Source organism: Cryptomeria japonica, chromosome 10 (assembly GCF_030272615.1).
Source record: "Cryptomeria japonica chromosome 10, Sugi_1.0, whole genome shotgun sequence".
Taxonomy (NCBI): domain Eukaryota; kingdom Viridiplantae; phylum Streptophyta; class Pinopsida; order Cupressales; family Cupressaceae; genus Cryptomeria; species Cryptomeria japonica.
The window spans coordinates 467,975,155-468,001,970 of NC_081414.1; the positions used below are offsets into that span (position 1 = coordinate 467,975,155).

Genomic DNA, 26,816 nt, shown 5'->3' on the forward strand with positions numbered 1-26,816 from the left:
CAAATCTCTAACCTCAACCTTTGGCACTCGGTCATCTAGCAAAGACGCCGCGAATTGGTCTGATATTTCCTTGAAATTGGCTTGTCTAAGTGGACTTTCTGATGACACCGGAGGAAGGCGATTCTTATTAAAAGAACAAAAGAGAAACAATTTTAAGAAGTGGCCGACTTGAGAATACAAAGGAATGCGAATTTAAACTGCAAACAAGAAACCGTTTTTTCAAAGGCAGAGTCGGTTGGAAGGTGCGATCATTGGAGGTGATTCCTATGAGACAAGGGAAGGATGCACGTTTCATCTCAAAACAAATTCGCATCAAGGAAGAAGGAAATCAATCCTAAAAACATGAAAATCAGACCTGAATCTTAAGGCAGACCTAATTCGCTTAAGGCTAAGCAGAATAAATTGAATTGCAAGGGAGAATTGTGTCTTGAAAAGTTGCACTTGACCCTATATAAATACCTTTAAACAAGGCAAAAATCATGAAGAAGAACAACCGACCTAGGCATGTTTTCTATTGACCTGACTTGATCCTCAAAAGGAGGAAAATTAGATCAATGCCAGTCGACCTGTTCTTGAGACACAAAGAAATGTGCTTTGCTTTATCCTTGAGACCTTCCAAAACCCGCCCAAAGGTGATTGAATGCCTAAGTCGGCCTTCAATGGGAAAATTCAAACACTTCAAGGATAAACATGTGATTTTCTGCCGACTTAAATGAAAATTTAAATAATGAAATGCCTAAGTAGACATTAGAGAAGAATTTTATCAAGTATTCATTAATTTGCAAGGGATTTTGGATGATAGCTAGGTTTTGTGAAATGGATTGATGGTGTTGTCATTCATAAGTGTTTGATTCAAATATTTGTTCATTTTGCAGGTTTGATTTAATGAAAGAAGGATTGAAAATCAAACCTTGAAAGGCAGAAGCACCATTTCCTATTTACCTTGCAATATCGCTTGAAGAGAAAAGGGGCGCTATTGTACCTCCATGTTAAAATTGTACTAAGTTGCTGCAATTCCGCTCTGTTCCTGGTGAAATTTCTTCCAAACGTTGAAAGCTAACAGTCACTTCACTGCTAAACAAGGAAAAGAACTCCAAGGTCAACATAAAGGAATGATGCAAAGAAGAAGTCAAGTGTTGGCAAGCAGAGGAAAGAACTATTTAAGAAGCAAGCAATCAAGTGAAATCCCTTAAGGAGATCAAATCAAAGAGGATTAATGAAATCAGATTAGAAATCCACTTCCAAACCACATGGCGAACAACATACAACAAGGAAGGAAAGTGATGAGCACGATTACTCATACCCCTTGCAATTTTTCCCTTCAAGTCATGCAATCTTCTTCTCAATGATGCAATCACAAATTGCCTAAGTTTAACAAGATGATACAATTCCTTCATTCCTTTGAAATTTCGCCCAAGATTGCTGAAAATATTAAGAGTGCCAAGTAAAAGTTCGTTAAAGAAACTAAGGAGGGTCTTAATTCACTAGCTTCTTGCAAATACCACCCTTTGTAAATGGAATTGTGACTAAGGATGTATGTGCTAAGGCTCGCAAAGGATGAACATCAAGACTTCACAAGACCAGGAGGAGGTTGAAGTTTGGAAGCAATAATAGTGAACAAAAAGGATTACTCTACATTATGAAAGAATTCACAACATCAATATGGAAGTAATCAAGTTCAAAGAAAGATTAATGAAAAGAATATGAATAAAGGATGTAATTACTAAATAAAAGATTCAATAATGCAGGCTTGTTCTATGAGGGAAGAAGACTCGTAAAAAAAACTATAACAATCTTGAATTTTCTTTGAAAATCCAAGACCAAATCCCAGTATGACAAGGAGAGACCATGCAAATGGAGGCTACACTTTCAATGACAACACATGAAGATCAAGCACTGATATCATGAAGGCGAAAGAAGAAGAAGATTCCTAAGCAAGAGGATAAGCTTACACATGATAATCAAGCATAGGGAAAAGGAAGATCAAGATCAAGAATAATCATCACAAAGTCTACATCAAACATCATAAAGGAAAATTCCCAAGTATGGAGATGAAAACACAAATGTGGTCAAGTCAAATAGTTCCAGAAAAGTTAATCAAGCCTAAATAACTTGATCACTTTTAGATGATGCAATTCGGGAATATCCCAATAGCTTCATCACATCAAGCAATTGGAAATGTTGAGTATCAAGAGATATTGCTCAAAGTGGAGGACCTCTTCATAGTAATCTACAAGGAACAAGTTGAGGTAACATCCTAGTCATCGTCCAACATGTCAAATTGTGTCATCTCAACATGTCCGGATACATCGAACCTAACTCTCCAAAGGTGGAGCAACATAGGGCGATTCATCAAATATTATCTATTTACCTAACCTATTTTCTCATTGGTTGGAAATTAAAGGACATGTGTCCTAAATATTATAATTATTTCATTGGTCAAGAGGCAGTTTGTTGTAACAAACTTGAATTAGGGTTTCGTTTTGTAATCTTGGCCATCGATTTGAGAACTAATCTGAGTCGTTGAAATGTAATGGGATCTCTATATAAGGCTCAATCCTCTCATTTGTAAGGGTTAAAAGTGGATAGTCAGAGAATAGTTAGTAGTTAAGAGTAGAGTAGGAGGAGGAAGGTTGTAAATGTTTTCAAGTTATGTTAAAATCAATTCAACACTTTCATTGAAGTTATGGATGTATGTGTTGTGTTTCCATGTTTTGCATAGTTACTTGTTACTTCTCGAGTTTAGATAAAGTTCATTGATCATGGTAGATGTCTATGAGGATATTGTGATAAATTCCTTGGTTCATACTTTTTTAAGTTTGTTGATCGTAAGCTACAATGTAAAGCTAGTTTGAACCTCATTAATTGTGCTAAGTTCGATTGTGGATACTTGTTCAAGTTGCACCAACATTGGGTATTTGAGTGATGTATTTGCAATGTGCAAATCTTCCACTTCCTTGGAAGATTGCATCTGTCTTGTGTAGTTGTTGTTATCATGATGAAGCAAGGCTTGATTTGAGGGAGTTTGTCTATCTAAGTAGCATCTATTGTCATCATTGTTCTTATGAGTAGTGTAGTCTTTCTAAATGCTCAATCCTTTTGTCTTTTTTTTTCAAAGCAAGTAAATTTTCACGTTCCAACAAAGTTCAAACGGTCATGAAATGTAAGTCCCCCTTGTGATTCCAGCAAAATCACATCAATGAACTGAGTCTATCCAAAATATAAAGTCAAGACCTGATTATTAGAACCTTGGAGTCATCTCATTTGATCACATAGCTTAGCATTTGAGAGGATTTTGTTCAAACGAGAATAAAATACTTGGTATTTAATTTTGTGTTTGAAGTACATAAAAAAGACATCAACAAAATTGGTGTTAGAAGGAAGGCTAATCATTAACAAGTCGTGAATAGTGAAACTTATCAAGTCATAATCAGAGTAGTATCCCGAGCCTTTTTTTTACCCTCCTTCGCGCTCAACAGAATTGGCGCTAGAAGGAGGGCATGATAATGAATGAGCACTTGAATATATACATGAACAATTGATGCCAAAGCTTATCAAGTCATATTTTGAAGCAGTCGCCAATTGAATTTGCACAAAAAAGGAAGGTGATCGTTGGACTATCAAGCATATTTGCAAAAGGAGGAAGACATTCGATGTTCAAATCTTTCCCAACTGGAACCAGAATGAGCTTTCAAGCTACAATTGAGAATTTCTAGATCTCTTTTATTTCAAAAAATACAAAGAAAGTGGAAAATTTCAAAAAATCCAAAAAAATTGAAAATAAAAAAAATTAAAAAGAAAATATTTCTCAATGGATGGGCAACAAACTCATTATTCGTGTGATCAAAAGTATCAACAAGTTGATATATTTCAACTTTGGTGGACTTTGAATGCACAACTACACCCACACAGCTTGTCCAAATTTGTAGCACTGGGGAAATGTAGAAACCATGAGACGAATGAACATGATGAATTGCACACTTGACATCCTTGTCAAGAGTGGAGCTAGCACTACAAGAAAAGATCTTCCTTTGGGATATTCCAAAACCAAAAGAAGCTGATAATTTTAGTGTTCCAGAAAGAAATGACACATTCACAAACTTCAGAGGGTCGATTGAAAATCGGATGAGTCTTGATGAGGAGTTATGCTTGGAAAGGATATTGCTACCTTGGTGGTGTAGAGTTCACAATAAACCTCATTCAAAGTTTACTTGCTTATTATGTCAGGAAGCTGTCAACCAAGTTAGATGTCGATATGGAATACCTAAATCATTAAATGAGTACATTGCAGACAAAATTTGGAGTGCATGCCTTGTGCTGATGATTATAGAAGAACACAAGAACAAGGCATTGCTACATCATTTGAAGGTGAGGGAGACAAGTTGCATGAAGGTAGTACAATTGAACCTGGCAATCAATCTACTATTATAGAGAACAAAATTGTGTGCCTTGTGCCCAAGGAAGGATGCAGTTAGGTAGAGAATGTTCAAGCTAAAGAGATAGTGACAAGTGATGATCAAGGTACTAATTCGGCAATCAAAGACGTAAATGATTCACATCCATTGCAAGAAGAGGAATTCCTTGATGAATATTCATTTATGCTACAAAAGGAGATTCTTGAGAATGAATTGCAAAAAACTCCAAGTGTCCTTGGAGAGGAAGACAATCATATACATATGTTGAATAAAGAACTACAAGTTATCACAAGTGAGCCCAAATATGAAGAGAAATTTGAGGGGGTGTTGAAAGACATCATCAGTATAGTGCTATTCAAATGGGTGCTAAAATGTCTCATGGAGGGAGTACAAGAGGAATCTTTGTCAAAAAAAGTTCAAAACAAACAAATTGCGGCAAGTGGAATGATTCATCATCAACTTTGACCTCTCAAGATATTGCTTGAGTATGAGGTACCACCAAAGATTGTATTCCAAGATCAATTAGAGGAACTTTTTGAAGCTCAACCTATTAAGGAGACCCTAGATTACAAAGATATGCTCACAAAGTTTCATAAGGATGTGTGGTTTATGCAAAGAGATGAGCAAGACATTATTAGAAAAGCAAAAAGTATTGAGCTATTTGAAGGGGCGCTAAGTCTATTTCAAGAAGAACCTACGAGAGAGAATCAACACATTGTAGATTCTCATAGAATTGTACACACAATGGCAACCTCCTGAAGCAGCTGATGATCTCTCTTCTTATGATGCGTTGGTTGATAGCGAGCATGAATCTCCATTTGTGCCTGAAGCACACCAGGTTGTCTATTTCCTTAATCCTAGTTTTGAAAGTTATTATGATTTTGATTATGGAGGTTTTGGGAAAACAACTTGCATTTGGATTGACCATGGACCTAATAAATTACTCCAGTTGATCAGTTTGAGTGAATTTTTGGAGTATGAGAGTTGCATTGTGAGTTCATTTCTTTGAGTTTAAGGATGAACTTGCCCAACTTCGAACCATCACTTTTGCCATGCTCATGTTACACAATATGAGAAATCCTGCAAAGTTATGTACATATGTCGCTCTTTTAAGTTGTGTTCATTCTAGGAGTCTTATATATAGTCTTAGGGTAGGTTTTCTTTTTTGTGGCTCTTAGTTTAGTTGTTTTCTTGAGCCTTGTTCTTAAATTTCCTTTAGTTATTTGACTCAAGATTGTTAGGTGGCTCAAGTAGTTTAGATTGGTTTTGTTTGCCTTAGGTTAGTTTGCTTTTGTTAGTTGGTTTGCTTGGTTTAGGTGTCTTAAGTGAGACCTTCATTTGTAAGAAAGGTGTTAGTGTTGTCTTTGACATACGCTGGCACTATTCGGATTTCATGTTCAGTCCATTTCCTAGATAACTACTTATGAAGTTCTTTAGAATCTAAGGTTATTCCTCTCTAGCTTCATCATTTGGTTAGGATTTGTACTTGACTCAGAAGAGAATCACTTATTGTGTCTCGATACTAAAATCTTTTGATTACTATATTCCACACACTTAATCAAATTGCTCTAAGTCATTGTGGTTTCTTAGGTGAAGTTGTGGCTAGCTTGCTTCAACACCACTATAATTCTCAAACCCATGTGAGCTTCACTGCTTATGAGCCAAAGTATAGAAGATAGGTGAAAAGAAAGCAGAAACGAAAGAAAAGAAAAGTAAAAAATGAAAAAGAAAAGGAAAATCAAAAGGAGAAATTTGAAATGAACAGGAAATATCAAAATACCTGGCTTTGGAAGTGCAAACATCTCTATAGGTACTATAAGAAAATTTACTGGAAGTAGAGCAATCTCTGTGAGATTACAAGGATAACCTTGTTGGGGCTATAGATGCTCGTTGGCAATGGAGCTCTATCTAGGATTCTTTTGGAGTCAAGATAATTCACCTAGCTATTCACGGTGGATTATAAGGGTCACAATATTCTTGTGAGTTGGAATGAACAATTTTGCACACACATAGGTAATCAAAGACTAAGTGCCTTGATCCAATTTGAGATTCTTATGCCCTTTTTCAGGTATGTTTAGTAGCTATTTGAAAGGTTGAGTTGAATTTTTTTAGAGATTCTAGGTATCAATTGAGTTTTTATCTTTGAATTGTTCAAAAATATTTATTCAAGGTGGCACTAGATGATGTGACATTTTCACACATCGCCCCATTGCAAATGGGGACCCCCACTTTTTGCTTAGATTAGGTGCCTTATTTAAGTGTTTTAGTTTGGTTTTAACTTGGCAGTAGTTCTTTAGTTGTTAACCTTTGCTAGTGAGTAAGAGACGTTAGCTTGAGGTCACGTTACAAAATTTCTAGAGGTTGTAAGAAGTTGTTAATAATGTCAATACGTTGCAAGAATTGCCAACGTTGTCAAGAAGAAGTCATAGTGAGCAAAATTTGGAAATTTCCTTATATAGATCAACTCTTCACTCTAGAGCAAAATTTGAAGCGTCAGTTTTGAACAAAATAAAATCTTTATTGCAAATTAAGGAAATAAAATCTCGTGTGCATTTTAATTTTCATATTTAGAAGAAAGTGAAATTCTAAGGCAATAGAATCAAACGAATCACCTTGTAAAACAAGGAAAATTTAGCATGCCTTGAACTATTTTTGGAGTAAAAATTAAGCCTTAATTTTAGGGGACAATTTTGAAAAGCTAAGTTGAGAGGAATATTGAGAGGCTAAAAGAGGGCAAAAATCAACCTCTATAAACATGGAAAGAGGGTGTGGATTTACCTCCCCCAAACAAGGAAGTCGATCAACCTTGAGCACAAAAGATTTCAAGTCTAAGTGATCAATCAACCTTCAAAATCAAGGCAGGGGAAAATTAACCTCACAGAATGTGGAATGGGGTGTGGATCAAGCTCCACAAACGAGGAAGGAGGTGTGAATTTACCTTTCAAAGCATGGAAGCTTTCTTCAAGAAACAAGCAGTATTGAATGATTTATATTCCTCAACAACTTGGAACTCCTACTTAGAGCGCACTACTTTTGGACAATTACTTAATGCCTAATCACCTAAAGAAAGAAGTCAACTTAACAAGGTGAAAAGAGGGTGTGGATCAAGCTCCCAAAACAAGGAAGAAAAATTCAAATTCTAAAAAAATTAAATTGCTTTATGCAAGTTTAAGCTCCAAAAATGTGGAAGAGGGGGTGCAAATCAACCTTCACAAATGTGGAAGGGGAAGCATATTAACCCCTTGGATAAAGAATCACATTACAAAGTGCATGGAGAAGAGGCCAACTTTGCAAGAAAAGATGAAATGAGTAAGAGTTTTAAATTCAAAGCAAAAAATTAGGTGAAGTCAAATAGATGATAGGATGTGAGTTTACCTCCACAAACGTGGAAGGGGATGCAAGTCAAGCCTCACAAACATGGAATCAAATGCCTTCACAAAGTGGAAGTGGCTGACTTAGTAAGCAAAACAAGGAAGGCGATTTATATTAAAAGAACAAAAGAGAAATGATTTTAAGAAGTGGCTAACATGAGAAGACAAAGGAATGTGAATTTAAACTGCAAACAAGAAACGTTTTCTTTAAAGGCAAAGTCGGCTGGAAAGCAAGCATGGAAAGGTACGATCACTGGGTGTGATGCCTATAAGACAAGGGAAGGATGCACCATTCATCTCAAAGCAAATTTGCATCAAAATTAGATTCACATCAAGGGAGAAGGAGATCAGTCCTAAAAACGTGAAAATTAGACCTGAATCTTAAGGCTAATTTGCTAAAGGCAGAGCAGAATGAATTGAATTGTGAGTGAGAATTGTCTTGAGAAGCTGTGCTTGACCCTATATAAATACCTTTAAACAAGGCAAAATTCATGAAAAAGAACAACTGACCTAGGCATGTTTTCTACTGAGCCAACTCGATCCTCAAAAGGAGGAAAATTAAATCAATGCCAGCTGACCTGTCCTTGAGACACAAAGAAATGCGCTTTGTTTTATCCTTGAGACCTTCCAAAACGTGCCCAAAGGTGATTGAATGCCTAAGTTGGCCTTCAATGGGAAAATTCAAATACTTAAAGGATAAACATGTGATTATCTGTCGACCTAAATGAAAATTCAAATAATTCAATTCAAATAATCAAATGCCTAAGTCAGCCTATTGCTGAGTGTGTAAGATCAAACTTGAGGAAGGATATATAAGACGAGAAGTGAGATTTCGTTTCAAACACATCATTTTCAATACAATTTGTAGCTGATTAAGGAGCAAAATTTAGATTTGAATTGTAGACCTGAGACAATTCATTTACAGACATTAGAGTAGAATTTTATAAAGTATTCATTAATTTGCAAGGGGTTTGATTCAAATATTTGTTCATTTTGCAGGTCTGATTCAGGGAAAGAAAGGATTAAAATCAAACCTTGAGAGGAAGAAGCACCATTGCCTATTTACCTTGCAATCTTGCTTAAAGAGAAAAGGGGCGCTATTGTACCTCCATGTTGAAATTCCACCAGCTTGCTGCAATTCTGCTCTGTTCCTGGTGAAACTTCTTCCAGACATTGAAAGCTAACAGTCACTTCACTACTGAACAAGGAAAAGAACTCCATGGTCAACATAAAGGAATGATGCAAAGAAGAAGTCAAGTTTTGGCAAGCAGAGGAAAGAACTAGTTAAGAAGCAAACAATCAAGTGAAAATCCCTCAAGGAGATCAAATCAAATAGGATTCATGAAATCAGATAAGGAATCTAGGTCCAAACCACATGGCGAACAACATACAAGGAAGGAATGTGATGGGCGCAATTCCTCATACCCCTTGCAATTTCGCCCTGCAAGTCATGCAATCTCCTTCTCAATGATGCAGTCACAAATTGCCTAATTTAAGGAGAAAGGGCATAGTTCCTTCGTTCCTTTGCAATCTCGCCCAAGATTGTTGACAATATTGAAAGTGCCAAGTAAAAGTTTGTTAAGAAAACTAAGGAGGGTGTTAATTCACAGCTTCTTGCAAATCCCACCCTTTGTAAAAGGAACTGTGACTAAGGATGTATGTGCTAAGGCTCGCAAAGGATGGACATCAAGACTTCACAAGACCAGGAGGAGGTTTAAGTTTGCAAGCAATAAAAGTGAACAAAAAGGATTACTCTACAAAATGAAAGACTTTGCAACATCAACATGGAAGTAATCAAGTTCAAAGAAAGATTAATGAAAAGAAGATGAACAAATGATGTAATCGCTACATAAAAGATTCAACAATGCAAGCTTATTCTATGAGGGAAGAAGACTTAAAAATAAAAAATAAAAAAAACCTACAACAATCTTGATTTTTCTTCGAAAATCCAAGATCAAATCCCAATATGACAAGAAGAGACCGTGCAAATGGAGGGCTACACTTGCAATGACAACACATGAAGATCAAGCACTAATATCATGAAGACAAAAGGAGAAGAAGATTCCTAAGCAAGAGGATGAGCTTGCACACGATAATCAAGCATAGGCAAAAGGAAGATCAAGATCAAGAATAAGCATCACAAAGTCTACATCAAACATCGTAAAGGAAAATTCCCAAGTAGGGAAATAAAAACACAAATGTGGTCAAGTCAAATATATTCCACTATCTTCATCACATTGGGCAGCTCGAAATGTTGAGTATCAAGAGATATTGCTCAAGGTGTAGGACCTCTTCATGATAATCTACAAGGAACAAGCTGAGGCGGCATCATAGTCATCATCCAATCTGTCAGATCGTGTCATATCAACATGTCTGGATACATCGAACCTATCTTATCCAAAGGTGGAGCAAGTGACACGTGGCAATTCATCAAATATTATTTTATGTACCTAACCTATTTTATCATCGGTTAGAAATCAAAGCTGCAACAAAAGCTAAATCATCAAGGCACAAATAGCATAGAAAAACAAGATATATCTCTCCTAATATACATAGACTACTAAGTCAACCATTTTATGAAGGCTGCACAGAAGTAAGGCAATACACTACACCAAGAATGGAAGGGTGCTATCCAACATCTTCTCCTCAGTGGATGGATAATGTCTCATATACTTGCACTAATAACAACCAATTTTTAAAAGGAACGGTGAATTAGATAGTTCATTCAAGTTCATCCCACTACCACAACACAAAAAACAAAAATATGTAAAATTAGAAATTCATAATAGCTGATAGATGTCCAAAGCTTCAAATTATATGCATGTACACACCAAAGACATGAATGATCTTATCTATCAAACAGGTCACACTGTTTGTCAGATGTCAAACAAAAACTACTTAAGCAATGAGCTCGTAAAATACAACTTCGCAAAAATGAAACATTTCAGAAGCCCTAGATTTAACAGTTGTTTTGAGGATCAGTAAGATGTAAATCATATTACATATATAATATTCTGAAAGTGATTCACAAAGAACACTACCTCATACAGATATAATGATAAGGCAGTAGCTTTGCAATTACCCTAATGGAACTGGTATCTGATTTTGAGAATGCTTGTCCTCGGGGAAATTTACCACAATTAGTAATCCATTTATCTCGCTTTGGCAATTACCAAAATATCCCAATCAAACTTCCAAAAAATAGGGCCACGGAAATTTGAAACAACATCAAGCACCTTGTAAATCAATCTATGATATTGTTTATGTTGAATAAGAACTATTTTACAGAGGAATATATGCTGACTTGAATTCATTTTTTCAATGCCAACTAACAATGAATATTTTAGATTTGGTCATATCTGTTGGAAAGAACATTCAATGCAATTTCCAGTCCATATAAATTCCATTTCAAGTTCTTGAGTACATTGTTTTGATCTTTTCAATATCTTGGTTAACAGGGAAATCATTCTCAGCTGTGCTCTTGACATACCTGTAGGCTGTCATTCTTGTTGAAGACCGTTGAACAGTCATCCAAACACATGAGGCCTTAGAGTAATTAATTCTCCCTGAGCTGGATTATGCCTTTTCCTTCTCCTGTTTTCTTGAATACTGTCTCTCACAGATCAAAGTCATTTTCCTCGTGGTACAGACTACCAAATTCATCAAATTTTTCAATAAGCCTAATGATGTTCTCATAACCTTGAAAGTCTGCCAGTTAATTCCCCTTGAGCTGGATTATGCCTTTGCCTTCTCCTATTTTCTTAAATACTGTCTCTCGCAGACCAAAGTTGTTTTCCTCGCAGTACAGACTACCAAATTCATCAGATTTTTCAAGAAGCCTAATGATGTGCTTATAACCTTGAAAGTCTGCCAGTTGACTGAGTTGTCTGGAAGGACGATATAACAACTCAATCATGAAATTTGAAGCATAAATATTGTAGAGGGTCATGAAACGACACAGCCAACAAAAGGCAAGCCAGTTCTACTTTTTTGGTATGGCAAAAATCAAGAAAGCATCAAACAACTCAATGTTGTCCCAAACTTTGTTGTAATAATGCCAAAAACAATCATTCTTGCTTGAAACTGTTAACAGACCTGCTTCACCACTAATTGTGCATCACCATTATTGATGTTTCAGTTTAACTCTTGGTCAGCACTCAATATCAATAAAGGGCTTTCCACTCAGTTGTGTTGTCCATAAAATGGATATCCATCAAAGCATAGACAAAACATGGCAGTATTCCTGAAAAAAATTGTGGTCTCATGGCTTGCAATGATTGCAAGATATGCACAAAAACGATTTGTTGAAAAAGCTTTGGAAACTTTCAAGCAATTGCAATTGGCAGGTGCAAAGCCAGATTCAACAAACTTTGCCAGCATCCTCCCTGCCTGTGATAAAATGGGAGCTTTGGAACAGGGTATGGACATCCATCAAAGCATAATGAAGGTGGATTTTTGTCAAATTTATGGTTGGAAATGCTCTGGTCGACGTGTATTCAAAATGTGGAAGCATAAACAAGGCATGTGAACTGTCTGACAGAATGCCTCAAGGAGATTTTGTCTCATGGAATGCAATGATCACAAAATTTAGGGAGATTTTTGTCAGATATTATAGTTGGAAATGCTCTGGTAGACATGCATGCAAAATGTGGAATCATAGACAACGCATGTGAATTGTTTGACAGAATGCCTGAAAGAGATGTCATGTCAAGGAATAAAATGAAATGATTGCAGAATGCGCTCAAAATGGATTTTGCAAGGAAGCTCTTAGAATCTTTGAATTAATGAAAAAATCTCGAACACATCCTAACATTGTAAGATTTGTTAGTGTTCTCGTTAGTCAATCAGGGCTGTAAATACTTCAATCACATGAGTAACCCTTCCTACATTACATATATAGTTGATCAATAGGTGTATATGGTTTACCTTCATGCCCGTGCTGGCTATCTTGAGGACAATCTAAACCTTATTATTAAGATGCCAGTTAGACCTGTGGTGGTTGTGTGGATGTGTTTTCTGGATGTCTGTTGATCTTATATGAATATAGGCTGAGTATTTCTAACACTACATTTTCAGTTGATCCAAAAAATGCTGCAAACCTGCAAATTATGTTCTACTCTAAAACATCTATGCAGAAGTGATCAGGTGTGTGAGGTTCAAATAGTAAGGAGATTGATGAAAGAACAGAACTAAAAAGATACCTGGATGTAATTGGATTGAAGACCATAAAATAGTACATGCCTTTTGTGTAGGAAACGGGCCTAATATTTTGTGAAAAGGCTTTAGAAACTTTCAAGCAAATGCAATTGGCAGGTGTAAAGCCAAATTCTACAAACTTTGCCAACATCCTCCCTGCTTGTGTTAAAATGGTAGCTTTGAAAACAGGGTATGGACATCCAACAAAGCAGAGACAAAACATGGCCGTATTCCTGAAATAAATGTGGTCTCATGGCTTGCAATGATTGCAGGATATGCACGAAAAGGATTTGTTGAAAAAGTTTTAGAAACTTTCAAGCAAATGCAATTAACAGTTGTAAAGCCAGATTCAACAAGCTTTGCCAGCATCCTCTCTACCTGTGATAAAATGGGAGCTTTGGAACAGGGCATGGGCATCCATCAAAGCATAATGAAGGTGGATTTTTGTCGAATAATATGGTTCGAAATGCTCTAGTAGACATGCATGCAAAATGTGGAATCATAGACAGCACATGTGAAATGTTTGACAGAATGCCTCAAAGAGATGTCATGTCAAGGAATGAAATGAAATGATTGCAGAATGTGCACAAAATAGATTTTGCAAGGAAGCTCTCAAAATGTTTGAATTAATGAAGCATTCTCAAACACATTCTAACATTGTAAGCTTTGTATGTGTTCTCACTAGTTGATGAGGGATGTACATACTTCAATCACATCAGTAACCCAATAGGTGTTTGTAAGCTTTGTTTGTGTTCCTGTTAGTGGATGAGGGATGTACATACTTCAATCACATCAGTAACCCAATAGGTGTTTGTAAGCTTTGTTTGTGTTCCTGTTAGTGGATGAGGGCTGTACATACTTCAATCACATGAGTAACCCTTATTGCATTACACAGTTGATCAATAGGTGTCCATGGTTGACCTTCATACCCATGCTGGCTATCTTGGGACACCCTAAACCTTATCATTAGGTGTTTGTAAGCTTTGTTTGTGTTCTCGTTAGTGGATGAGAGCTGTACATACTTCAATCACATGAGTAACCCTTATTGCATTACACAGTTGATCAATAGGTGTCCATGATTGACCTTCATGCCCATGCTGGCTATCTTGAGGACACCCTAAACCTTATCATTAAGATGCCAATTAGACCTATGGTGGTTGTGTGGACATGTTTTCTTGGTGCCTGTAGATCATATATAAATATTGGCAGAGTATTTCCAACACTACATTTTCAATTGGATCCCAAAAATGCTGCAAGCCTGCAATTTATGTTCCACTCTAAAACATCTATGCAGAAGTGGTTAGGTGTGTGAGATTCAAATAGTAAGCAGATAGATGAAAGAGCATAACTAAAAAGATACCTGGATGTAGTTAGATTGATGACCATAAAATAGTACATTCTTTTTGTGTAGGAGACAGATCACATCCACAGACACAAGGGATCTATTGACGGATGAAAGAGTGGAGTTTTTTCCCAGGTAAAAATGTTTTCTTGAGAATACACGGCTTTTCAAGGGCTATGAGTTCAATCCAATGATGTTTTTGAACTGTGCTGCCTCATAGGGCAATGGAGGATGCCAATGGGAGTGGTGGAGGATGTGGTGGAGGATGACTGTCTAAAGGAGCAATGAAGGATAGCGGTGGAGGATGCTAACTGCCCAAAAAACTTTCCGATAACCTTTCTGGCGTGAGACATCATCAAACTTCCAGTGGGGGGGTCCCCACCCTAAATAGCCTATCGACTAATTATAATTTTTGTGGAGTTTGACCTTTGTGATGACACCATGACTAGTCATTTACTCTAACAACATTAAGGCAAGAAACCCCACTTAGCATATGAGCACCTATAAGAAACTTGATTGCAAATATAAAGCAAAGATCAATCCCAAAAACAAGATTCACATGTAAAGTATGATTGATGTTATCCTAGAAAACAAATAAATGAAAAAAATTTAAAAGGTTTCTTACAATCTTGTGCTAAAAGCTCATTAGTTTTGTCTTGGCAAGGAAATTTTAGTGTCAGTAAATTCTGCGTAAACAGAAATTTCGACTATTAAATGTAGAATTATTGAACAGCCATTTATAGGCTAGCCAACCAAATAAAATATACTTCAAATTACAAACTCCTCACCTATAAAGATCCATAATTAGCCTGTAATTTGACAAAATTATTTTCTTATGCATCATTACCTACCAGGGAAAACAAAATTTCCCATCCTCAGCATATTCATAATTTACACATTTTGCTGATTCGCTAGCCACCCACTTTGAAACAGTATATATAGCCCGGCCTTCGCTATGGTAGTCTACTAACCATATGCAAACTGGATAAACAAATACTGGGTGGACCAATTTTTCAGTTTACATGGACAATAAACTAACAATTTCTATGTCAACAGCAATTTCATAAAATCAGCTAAAACTATAGCAACATTTAAAGCTCTTCTGAAATGGTAGTGTCATCCTTTATATCAGAAATCTGCTTTATATCTTCCTCAGGGACTATTGGACGGCCTGTCAAAGGATCAACTGGGCGTTCATCACGAGGGCCACCTTTCCGCCGCATTACTAACATTGGAGGGGGTGGCAATAGTCCTGCTCTGAAAAGAAGGCATTGAACTGGATCTGAAGGTTGAGCACCAACTGACAGCCAGTACCTGCCAAGAAATCCAAACATTTATAAATAAACTTTCAAAGAATTAAATCCTATTACTGAAAAATATTTGCATGTAAAGTATAATATTAAAATGGATACAAACGACGCTACTACTGCGAAGGATGCAAACTATATGATTGAATTAAACTATAAATGGGCAACCCAAATGCAGTAGTGCTAGTTTCATATATATGCAAGGAATCCAGTACAAAACCACTTTAGGTTTTTCACCTCTAGTCTCTTATCCCATGCCCTGGCCTCAGAATTCCAACCAACGGGATTAATCCAATTACAAACCAATCATATAAACTCCATTACATATTTAAGACTTTCAAAGGCATCTTTGAGGTCATATTAGGATGACGTCAATGACTATAGCCATTTACACTAATGGTATTTACATGAAATGGGGACCCACTTAACACACAAGCACCTCTAAACATTTGTTAGTAGCAACGAGAAATGCCATCCACTACTTAGGGCTATTTACCCTCTAGCCTCTTTTCCCATTGGTTAAATTTTGAAGCATGTAAAGCCTTATTAAGTTGCACTTGCCTCACAATTTTAACCGAGGTGTGATTTACCCAAATACAATCCAATTATGTAGTATTGAAATCTTCCACAAACATTTTCTAGTTAGAACTTAACTTTTGTAGGATTTGTGTAATGTCCCTTTGAGGGAAAATCCTGATTCTTGCCTTAAAACAATAATATATACTCAAAATTGATAACAGTTTCATCAAAGGTTAAGGATTTATGATAATATTCAGATCAATAAATCATAGTACAATACTTAGAACTAATCAAATTGTGAATTCTCCTGAAATGCTTATAAATCTGCTGAATTAGAGGTTTTCATCCCTAACTCAACAGTGACAATACCAAGGGTTTCGTCCCTAGCTTGCCAAAAAGCATGAAAGGATTTCCTTCCAACTCTTAGCCTACCTTGGAGGGTTTTCGTCTTCCTCAACCAATATTTGGGTTTTCATCCAGGCTACGTAAGAGCATGAAAGGGTTTTCGTCCTTCCAATTCTTGTGGACTTGGAAGGAATTTTATCTTTTCTATTTGCAAGACATTACCTTGAATTCAAAACTGATAACTTGATGTATTTGCTAGACTATTGCTGATTTAATGCTTTTTATGAATTGTCACTTGAATGAATTTCTGGTTTTATTTATTGCTGAATGAATTTCTCACTTGATACTTGAAAAAATGAGTTTGTAAGTTGATTGAGTTTGAATAATTTATGTCTGAATGATTGATGTTTTGCTGCTTGCTGGTATGTTTTGATTGAATGATGGATTGATTTGCTTCATTGCTTGTCAATGAACTGATTTGCCCTTTATACCCAATTCTTGAAGTAGACACCACCTTTCAAAAGAAATGAATCGCCACCCTTCATTTCTGCCTTTTGAGAACAATAATTTATCTCCAAATTGATTCCTTCATTCCCAATTGACTACTCAATGATGATGATCCATGGATGTCCTTCTCAAATGAAATGATCTCCCTTTTATATCTAATGTTTGAGGGAGTCACAACTCTTCATTTCATGCTTTTTGAACATTCATTAAACTTAATTAAATTTTAGTTATATTATATTTGTTTTTAATTTATTACTATATTATTTATTATTAAAACCCATTTCAAAAATGGGGCACTACAATTTGACAAATTTATTTCAAGTTATCTAGAATCGTGAAATTTCTCCTTTGGTTAAATTACAAGGCAAAGTGATCCACTGGCCATGCAAGCACCTCTATGGATTCATTAATTGAGGCAACAAATACTAACTGTAATCAACCACTTTGGAATTCTCTCCCTATAGTCTTATTAAACTATAAAAATGCCTACAGACTATAGATTTTGGTAATCGTGTGGGCTAGCAGAGAATTTTATTATTAAGTTTTATCTGGCTTGAGATACTGGGGGAAATATTGGTGATTTGCAGAATAAAAATATATGAGGGTATATTCTAGTGACTAATGGGTAGAAAAAATAAATGGATTATCTAATATGAGGTTTTTGACAAAGCCAAGGAGGCTATCCAACATTTTTATGGGTCCAACAAAATGAATCCCTTTGGTAGACAATTGATCGCAAGTGTAACAGACAACACATGCATATTGTTACCTATTCCTTGAATCTTAATACTTTTTCTTTGATTCCTTCAGGGCTGATGATGGTGTTATAGATGGCTTCAACACATGCATAGAGAAGACACTGGAGGTTTACAAGGCAAAGGGGAGAATGCTTTTTTTCTGCTGTATGCATTTGAAAGAGAATGACTTAGCAGCCAGGTGAAAAATCAAATCAATAATTATCTATAACTATATTTGTAGAGGTTAAGTGTAATGTCCCCATTTTTACACCATCTTGTTCTATGAGCATTAGCTAGTTTCCTGTGTTTTCCTTAAGTTCCCAGGTATGCGGGAAGTGTTCCAATGTTCTTGGAGAGCTCGGGTTTCAGTTTCTTTGTTTCCAACAGCACTCTAGGTGTTCAACTGGTGTCTTCTTGGTGGCAACGCTCTTTATATCATTTTGGGCCTTCTAGATTGTTCTCCACTAAGTTTGGAGAACACTATTATTTTAAGTGATGTTTTTGGCGCTAGGCAATCTTTCTTCAACTTCAGTGTGAATTGGTTTCCATTTCCAGTGCCTTAGCAATTTTTCCTAAGGTGGTTGGAATTATTTTAATATTTGCACTAAGTAATAAAGTGACATTATATCATTCAATTAAGTGTTTCACTATTTTTTTTAAAAATGAATGTCCCCCAAGTAAACACCAAGGAGAGATAAGTGGGGCCTTTGCATATGAAATGTTTTTAATGTTTCAAAAAAAGTCTTTTTGAGCAGATAGTTGTTCTTTCAAAAAGCAACAAAAAGCAAAAAGTGATTTTTCAAAAAAGTAGTGAAAAAGCAAACAATGCTTTTTCAAAAAAGTGGTGAAAATACAAAAAAAAGTGCTTTTGAAGAAGCAATGAAAGAGCAAAAGCTTTTTCAAACGAAAACGAAAATGCTTTTTCCTAAAATAGCTCTCAAAAAGTTATTAAAGGAGGATTGATGCTCTCATTTGGATTATTCAAAGTTGCACACTTAAGGAGATATTGTCCGAATGAACAGAAGGGTTCTTGCAGGTATTGTTGAGAACGAAAACCCTCTGCAATCTTGCTGGTCATGGTGGTGAGAGACCCACCTTAGCTGGTCTAGTTCCTTCATACAAGAAACATAGTGGTTTTGATAAAGTTTTTGGATTTGGGTTTGCACGAGTATGAAGATCTTAAAGGTATTTTGAACACAAATTTTGAGTATTTCTGTTTTGGAGTGTTTGCAAGGATTTTCGGTGGTTTTGGTGTGGTTTTCAAGTTGGTTCCAAGTTTTCTGAACTTAGTTGTACACTTTCCCTTGTTGGCTTGAACCTCACCTTTTTTATTGTTGTGCTAAATGGAGGAAAGCAATGGAGATGGATATTTTTGCTGAGTGATACTTAACCCTAGGTGACCCTTTGGCATGTATTTTTCATGGGTTTTCAGCCCACATTAATTTTCTAGAGCAGATCACCCTATTTGGTAGGCCATGCAAGTGAAAGAGGGATATTTTGGAGTTGGGTCAGACTTTTGAGGGTGTTAGGGAACTGGTAACTTTCCTAAATTGGACGCCAAAATCTGCGAAAGTGTAAGCAATCAGTAGAAGTCAGCTTTAGAAGGTTAGTCTAAAGTTTGGAAATTTTAAATCAAATTCCCCCTGTTGGACCAGCACCTCTTTTTCTATTGCAGAAGTTTTGGGTTGATTTTCAAACCTCAGAGAGGGTCTTCTTCATGGAAAAAGGTCAGTTTGTTCATCTGAGAGCTAAGGAAGTGAATTTAGCGTGCTTGAGGGCATTCTAGACCTTATTGCTGCACTTGGGAGACTTGTCCATTGGCTAAGGAATGAATATTTTAGTGGGCTGTTGACTGTCCTCAAACTGAATATGCTACTACAGTTCTGAAAGGGTTTGATAGTGCTCCATTCTAAAGTATTTTAGTCAGTTGAACAGTTGGTTGACTTGTATCAACATTTCATGTTGTCAAACTTGCTATGAATGTCAAATATTCAATATTACTGTATCAGTAAAATGAATAAACATTGAATGATCCAAATCAGAATTTTTTCTTATTAGCAAAACTCTCTGTTTTTCATTTGTTATGTTATCTCTCTATTGGCAAAAGTTTTCAAAAAATATCAGAGGTGCATATTACAGTGGTATCAGATCTTTTTTTCATGCAATCTTGTTGGGTTGTGGTTGCTTGTTCTGGTCTTCAATTGCATGTCAGAGTTTTAGTAATTCTTTGTCGGTTCAATGGCTTTATTTCAGAACCTCTCTTGAAAGTTGCTAGAACAGAGTTGAAAAGATGTACAAAATTGATAAATCCTTGTGTGAGATGATACAAGGATTGCTTAATCTGATTGAAGGGCCCAAACATTAAAAGGGAGTATCTAAAGATAGTTGCAGAATCGAAAAAAGTTGAACCAAAAACAAATGATGATGAAGCTGAAATTTCAAAAGCAGCTGTAAATTAAGACTACATGAGCCCTCCTAAAGAGAATAATATAGCACATCCTTGTGAAGAAGAGTTAGATCATGGGAAAGATTGGCCCAAACAAGATGCTGAAAGCAACCTTCAAATTTATGACAAATCACTCTTTGAGATGAAAGAAAAGATATCATTTTAACCCACTTTATAAGGTAGAATTCCAGGATGATCTTGTCGAGAGTCAAGTGGAGGAGAAAGATGCCTCACTTAACACTAATGAAGGTTTGTAGCATGCTGAAATTTTCAAATCAGCAAGTGTTGATGAGCTTTCTTGAGCAAAATGTTGGCTTTGAGCTTATTGCAATTTCAGACCAACAGCTGAAGGTAAGCAAATTAATCATTTTCTATATTATAACCCAAGGCATGAAGGTAATCATGAGTGTTAAAGTTTAGATCAGATTGAAAGCAAATAAACAAAACAACACAAAGAACACAGAGAACACCAAAGTATCCTGGGAAAACCTTCCTCTTGAAGGTGAAAAAACCCAGCAATGAATTCTCAGATCATATTAGACAAGAACAACCATGTTTTTACATGTATGTTTCAACTCTTGAAGCTATATAAGCAGACTATACACAGCTGAACATGAAACAGAACTGCTAGGGCATCAATCAGCCTTCAATATGATTCGCACATCCTTCAATCTGTTGTGACAGGATTCGCTTGTAGAGGAATGACTTGGCTAGACTGTTCGCAGTCCAAGAAATGAGTTCTCTGCCACAAGGAAGGGATTCAAAGCTCTAGGATCAATTCGCTGTTCTAGGATCAATTCGCTAGACGAGGATGGATTCGCTGCTGATGAATTCACTACAGAATGAGGTGGTTTGCTGAATGGTCTCTTGCTCTGCTCTGTGAAGAAGTTCACTGAATACTTGATTGATTATGTTCCAAGTGCATCTCATATATATATGTGAGAGGCACTCATTTACAATGAGTCGCCCTCAAGAAGAAACAATAATAATAATATAATTGCAATTTACAATATAAAGTGGCGGACATATAGGGTCGGCCCTATATAGGATATTCATTGCAATTTACAAAATCACTTATAACATTGATGAATGTAAGAGTCCATAACTTGGACCCATAATTGTCTACGGTCGATTAGGCCAATTAGACAATTATGTAAGCTGTGTCGGCCCACACAAGGATCCAACCATAGCTACAACGTCAACAATGAGAGCAGAGGATTGATGCTTTGTACTTTGCCATTACAAAGTTGTTTTCATCAAAGGATGCATCATAACAAAGGTGAAAGAATCTATGCATGTCTACACAAGAGTATGGGATCTGGGGGCTCTATTAAGATGTTGGGCATCAACAATAAAGGGCTGTCTACCACAGAAGAATCGCAGTTTGCAAGTTAAAACAATAGCATATCTCTCATCTTGTCATGGCATTGAGTTCACTTTGGTTCAGTCATGCATGAAGTATGATGTTGCATCTTGTATAAATGAAATCACTAGAAACATAGGTCCAAAGAAACCTTATAACAGCAAGATCGTGAAGAAATCTTTCCACCTGATTGTGAAGAATTTTCAGGGGTTGAATCATTTCAGCGGTGCATTGTTTGTTAAGAAGGTATCTATACTCGAGGCTTTTACAAAATTCAAGTTTGATTACATTATGCTAGATATTGCTTTTGAGGGAATGATATTTGTCATGCTTCACATCTTTGGGGCTGCCATTAATAATGTTCATATCAAAAAAATTATAACCTCCATACACTCCATAATGTCATAAATTTTGAATGAATATGAAATTTTCACATGGGCTATTATGATGCATGAAGACTTCATCGTCTTGAAGACACCACCACTAGATGACACATGAGATGATACCATGATATGCAATATGATGGATTAAGCTACTTCATTGTGGAGCATTGATGCAAAGGTTCACCAGCTAGGTATATTGGAGTTTTAAAATGACAGAGGGACTATTCTATGGAGGCCTATGGGATCAAATTTCAGATTTGATGCAGCTGTCACCTTTTCAATCAGCCATTACATATTTTAGTTGCTTGCATATAGGTGGATTTGCAGGTTTTTCCAGTCAAGGAATGAAGGATTTATTGGTTAAGTTTAGTGATCAAGGAATTTCCTGTCTTTGGAGGAGTGTTTTCAATATTTCTACGCTCACATCTCCCATGCATATTAGAATTATTCATTATTGCAGCTACTGTCCCAACTTTTCATTACTGATTTTGATGAAATCAGCCACTGAGTTGATTTCTTTTGAGGACTTACAAGTAATATGGCAGAAATTGGTGGACAAGGTAAGGTTCACATCTCATAAGGTGATTGATGAGTTCTTTTATTATGCATTAGGAGGCATGATCTTATTGATATTTTAGTTTTCATAACCAGACATGAGATGGTGTTTGTGGATTCGCCACAAGGAGTGGAGTAATCTTATGACTTTGGTGGAGCCACTTTGGAGAGTATCGATGAGCACACAGTTATACCGAGAGAGGGGGCGGAGGTGTAGGGGGCGTTGAATCAGTATAATGACAAACTTTTGCTTCTTCAACTTAATATCATAAGCATATAACTTAATCTCAAAGCAGATGCATTGCATATTAACATTCACATGAGATCTAACTATCATATAACACAAATGGAAAATAGAATATACATGGAAACCCTAACAGGAGAAAACCACGACAAATTAATGCTTTTATGTAAATTGTTCTTTTACAAAGTTTGTAGGCACAACCTTCTAGAGGCACCAACCCCTCATTCAACTTTCCACCTTATCAATGTTGTTTCTACAACGGATGATGGATAACCTTTTCTTCCACAAACTCTCTTCTTCAAACTGCTATTATGGTAATAATAAATCTGCCACTAGACTGATTACAATCTCCTCATAGAACTTTTCTAAATCTGCTATATTATTTCTCACATAACTTTCTTAAATATGCTTCATGATGCTGCTCCAAACTCTTCTTTATCTCTGCATAAAACCCTCCTAAAAGTCTCATAAACTCTTCACAATTACACTTATGGAATCTTCATAAATCTGCTTATAAAACTGATCATAAATCTGCAAATTATCTTCACTAATGGCTACTTATCAATCTTGTGTATATGCTTCATTCTCTTCCTTATTCGCCACTCACTCTTCCCAAGATCTTACTCTCTTTAATATCTTAATACCTTCATGGAAGGATGCAACTCTTCAAATGGATACACCCATTTGAATGATCATGTCTTTAACATATCTGTCTTAATTCCTTACAAATATCAGCAAATGATCTTTAAACTTTTATCTTCATAATACACTTCACTTTTGATCATCAAATCAGATTCTCCATGATCTGCTTAATGATGCTCCACAACTTCTACCTTTTCATATGATATTATACTTAGGAATTGTTTCAATCGCTCCCTCATCTCTCTACACAATTCCCATTACATATCTTCATATTCCTAATAGAGGGATGCATCTCTTTTAAATGATGATGTCCTTTCCTCAATCGTACCCCTTGAACACAAGTTACTTGTTTAATAAACAAATCGCACTTAATTATTACTGATGGTGTCTTTTCTTTTTAACAAACCAAACACACTTCGCACCCTTTGCAAACTTGAGGTTAAACACTGAGATGTTCATTAATAATCTTTATAAACATAGGTGTACCGCGTAACTAATGCTTATATCATCGCTTCTTTTTAAAGATTATTTAGTCGCTGCATAAGACTTTTAATAGTTGCAAACCACTGCATATATGTTTTCCATCTTAGCATAAACATGTTATCCACTTGATGTTTATTAACATATTGTCTTAGTTGGTCACCTTTCCTTGATGTGTGATATCACTGTATCTTTAACAAGTCTTCTATTTGAGTGATTCTTTTCATATCGACTTCATGCTGCATATTATTTGCAGAATATATGGTGCTTTCTTTATTCTCCTTCTTGTGCCCTGTTCAAGTCAACTTCACTTTGACTTTAACCTAGTGGCTTATTCCTCTCCTTTTGCGGTCAATGATGTTATGTGTTTGTGGTCTATGTAATGGCTCAAAGATAGTCATTGTCTTTTAAGTTCCACTTGACAATAGTATACTCCATGATTGTTGCAGCTACAGCTAACCTCCCACAGAATTTGTCCTTAGAGTTTTTTCACTTAAACGATGTCCACAAATTTCATCTTAGCAATGGTAATTCAGTTGCCTTTGACTTCATTTCTAGTCCTTTTGAATCTTTGGTATTTCTTTTGACATTAATGACTGGCAATTATCTTTATACTTTTGGCATAGATCTCATTTGTCATCAATGATGATGATGACAACTATTTCATCTTCTATGAACTCATTGACAACCTCATACAATCTTATCAATGACAAACTTTTGACAATCTTAATTGAGTGTCCTTGACATCAATGACAATATTTCCAACAAGTATCTATATCCAGAATCATATGCATGGGTTGTTGGGAATTAAAGATGATGGGAAAGGCATACCATGGGAGATTATGGATCAAGATGGTGAAAGAAGCGTAGTTGTTACCTCTCTTTACACTCATCTTATGAGTCCATTTCTGTTCATACAAAAGGATTGGAGGGAGATTTTGAGTAAAATATGGTACACTACTGAGTTAGTGACTCTTGGGAAGGCATTTTTAGCCAAAGGAATGATCAAAAACTTCATTTTGGCTAATGATTTTCAGTGTTGCAGCAATTGTTCTTTTCTGGGTGATGGAATTTGAAGAATCAGACTTGAACAACAGCAGAACTAAGCATTTTCAGACTATTCAACCTCTTAACAAGGCTAGTTTTTGGTTTCACATTGAAGGAATACTTGTTGTAGCTAACCAGGTTAAGTGTTGGATGGGAGTTTATGCATCAAATAGTGGTTGTTTCTTGTTTTCCGCTTGCACTTACGGCTGGGACAGCAGATTACTTTCAGTGACAGCCATTAAGTTGGAGTGCAAGGTGTCAACAATCAGGAAGTTAACTTTCTCGAGTTTTTTTCCTATGCTGCCATGGATTTGTAATTATGGAAAGCAATTTGCTAAGGAGTTGACTAAGATCTTGCAGTGTTTGGTTGCTCTTCTTGCAAGAGGATTTCAGAAGATCACTTGTGCAGATGCCTAGCAGTACAGTGTTGTGAGCAGATGGAGCTACAAGCCTCCTATTGTGACCTATTTCACACATCGCCCCATTGCAAATGGGGACCCCAAGTAGTTTGTTTTTTAGGGTTTTTGTCTTAGCTCTGCAGTTTCATAAATCTTTCTTTTTCGAGAGTTTAGAATTAAATTTTTGAGAGGTCATCTGAGCCAAATAGAGAATTCTTGCCCTGATCAGCATCTAGACATCATCAAAGAACTCAGAAGGCCCAAAGGACGAAGATCGCAATTGCTTTGAGTCAATTTTGACACCTTCCTATTTTTTTTAAATTCTGCTTTTTTTTTTGCTTTTTTTTTTGGCACTTTGGGACCAATCCGGGAAGCAACTTTTTTGGCTTGCTTTTTGCCTTTTTGTTTTTTTTTTTTTTGCTTTTTTCTGTTTTTTTGAAAGTAGACCTAGGGTTGGGTCCCACAGGTCATGGCATCAGTGCCCATGTCTTCAGAATCGAAAAATTCTCTCTAAGTGTAAAAAGCAAGGAAAAATCTCAGGGCTAGGGTTTGTTATAGAAGATCAAACATGGCAGATCAAAACTTGAACATGGCAATGGAATAAAGGTGGCACATGAACCTATGGCAAAACTTTCTCCAAGTCTGCCCAAGAGGTAGCATGGCTTGATAACCTTGAAATCTGCCTAAGGCTTATATGGCAATGACCAATCAACATCAAAATCTGCCCTAGCAATGGCCAAACAGCAGCAAACTCCACCCTAGCATATTCATGGCATGAAGGTCAAAAGGAAAGCATAGCTTAAGGTTGCTAAAGTCTGCCCTAGAAAAACAACTTCAAAGTCCACCTAAGAAAGGATGGCATCAAGGTGGAGAGTATGGCCAATAAGCAGTCAAGTCTACCCTATGAAGGATGTCTATTAAGTCTTCAAGTCCGCCCAGCAGATCAAGCTTAAAGTCCACCTTGGAGAAGATCTAACATGATGTCAAGTCCGCCCAGCACTAAGGCTAACATGTCCAAGAGCACCTCAAGTCCGCCTAGGCCAAAGAGGAAGATGTCCAAAAGCAAAGTCCGCCCAGCCCAAGAAACAATGTCCAATCAGCTGTGAAGTCCGCCCAGCACTTGATGGCATAAAGGTTATAAAGTCCGCCTAAGAGGAATGAAGGGATGGCGAGACATGTCTAAAGTCCGCCCAAGCATATTGGCTAATCACCAATGAAGTCTGCCCCATCTTGTCATAAGAAGCCCCAAGTCCACCCAAGACATAAAGACATAACCAATAGAGGGGTAAAGTCCACCCAAGGTTAGAAAGATGCTATGGCAAAACAAGTTGGAAATCCGCCTAGACATGAGAAGAAGAAAGAAAGGCATGGAAAGCTTGTCCAATGAAAAGGTTAAGTCCGCTAAGCATATGAAAGAGATCGTCCAAAGCCTATCCAAGTCCGCCTTGAACATTGGAAGTTGGCAAGACACACTACAAAGTCCGCCTAGGGAGATTAAGAAGTATGTCTAACCAAGATG

The 26,816-nt window shown here is 36.5% G+C and overlaps 1 protein-coding gene across 4 annotated transcripts in view; it reads right to left on the reverse strand.

Annotated features, from left to right (window-relative positions):
• Positions 1 to 14,932: 14,932 nt before the first annotated feature.
• The window catches only part of LOC131063386 (small ribosomal subunit protein bS16m/bS16c), a 56,658-nt gene continuing 44,774 nt past the window's right edge, over positions 14,933 to 26,816 (reverse strand). For all 4 annotated transcript variants that reach the window (XM_057997189.2, XM_057997190.2, XM_059213293.1 and 1 more), the window contains one exon: positions 14,933 to 15,638. In XM_057997189.2, the coding sequence (XP_057853172.1) occupies positions 15,416 to 15,638 (223 nt within the window). In that variant the 3' untranslated portion in view covers positions 14,933 to 15,415. The remainder of the gene's footprint in view (positions 15,639 to 26,816) is intronic.